Genomic DNA, 1,108 nt, shown 5'->3' with positions numbered 1-1,108 from the left:
AACAACACCGATGGCCAATTCTGGAATTAAACCTGAATTAATATAATAGTCCAGTCAGACCCCTGCCTCAAAGCCCTGCTTCTTCTTTTTTTTGGTTGTTGTTGTTGTTGTTGTTGTTTTTTATTATGTATCAATAAAATGGCTCTTCAATACTGGTGAAAATTCCAAGGTAAATATGCATAAAAATTCTCAATTTCTGTTTAAAACATAAAGTTATCAATATTAACATTTTGGAGAATTTCCAAACTAGTAAACCAAAAGGTTATACTATAGCCTTCAAGAACATAACAAAATAGCTGCATTCTAGGCATGTCAGTGCAATGGATCACCACTAGACACCCTGGAGTGGTCTATTAAAGGTAAATTGTTCATAATGAGTCATAATTGCTTATACTTTATAGATAAAACCTTACCCTCTCAAGCTCTTGGTTCTTCACAATTTGAAAAATATCTTGACAATAGTTGCAGTATTCATTAGCCAGATAGGCCATCTAGGAAGGAGATGGGAAATTATTCAGCTGTGGGTCACTTCAAGAATGAACAGATTCTTCAAGATCTTTCTGCAGCCCTCAAGGGCTGTTCTTGTAGCAACCCTGAGATGACAATCAGAACTCTTCAATTGGTCACAACAATTTTTATATCTAGGGAGGAATGCATGACCTACTAGATTATAATTTTTGTAGCTTTAATTTCATAAGTGCAGTTGCAAAGCATGTTCCATCTACTACAAAATCACTTTTCTCCCTAAATTATCAACCCCAATTTTCTCCCTCATGTTTCCCAGACCCAGGTTTTAGAAAAATTCACACAGAAGTTCACTTCTCTGTGATGGAGAGGCTCATTCTAGAAAGGAATTGCAATTCTAGAATGGAGTCTTTCTATAGAACAGGGTGGGGAACTTTTTCTGCCAAGGGCCAAATTTGGATATTTATAACATCATTCACGGGCCATACAAAATATCAGATTAAAACTTAGCTTGGCTATTATTTGATCATACATTTAATTAACACACCACCACCAATGTGAGGGTGTGTTAATTAAATTCCAAAGAGAGGTGACCCAACGGAATGTGGAAATCATCGGATAATCTCTTTGATATCACATGTGA

At 35.8% G+C, this 1,108-nt stretch overlaps 1 protein-coding gene across 1 annotated transcript in view; it reads right to left on the bottom strand.

The window, feature by feature from the left end:
• Positions 1-1,108, bottom strand: part of RFX8 (RFX family member 8, lacking RFX DNA binding domain) — a 164,314-nt gene that overhangs the window by 38,521 nt on the left and 124,685 nt on the right. The window contains exon 7 of the mRNA XM_006870767.1: positions 414-491. Within this exon, the coding sequence (XP_006870829.1) occupies positions 414-491 (78 nt within the window). The remainder of the gene's footprint in view (positions 1-413; positions 492-1,108) is intronic.

The sequence above is a fragment of the Chrysochloris asiatica genome, unplaced genomic scaffold (assembly GCF_000296735.1).
Source record: "Chrysochloris asiatica unplaced genomic scaffold, ChrAsi1.0 scaffold00150, whole genome shotgun sequence".
NCBI lineage: Eukaryota > Metazoa > Chordata > Mammalia > Afrosoricida > Chrysochloridae > Chrysochloris > Chrysochloris asiatica.
Note: the sequence above shows the minus strand (reverse complement) of the source record. Positions and strands in the feature narration are given on the sequence as shown.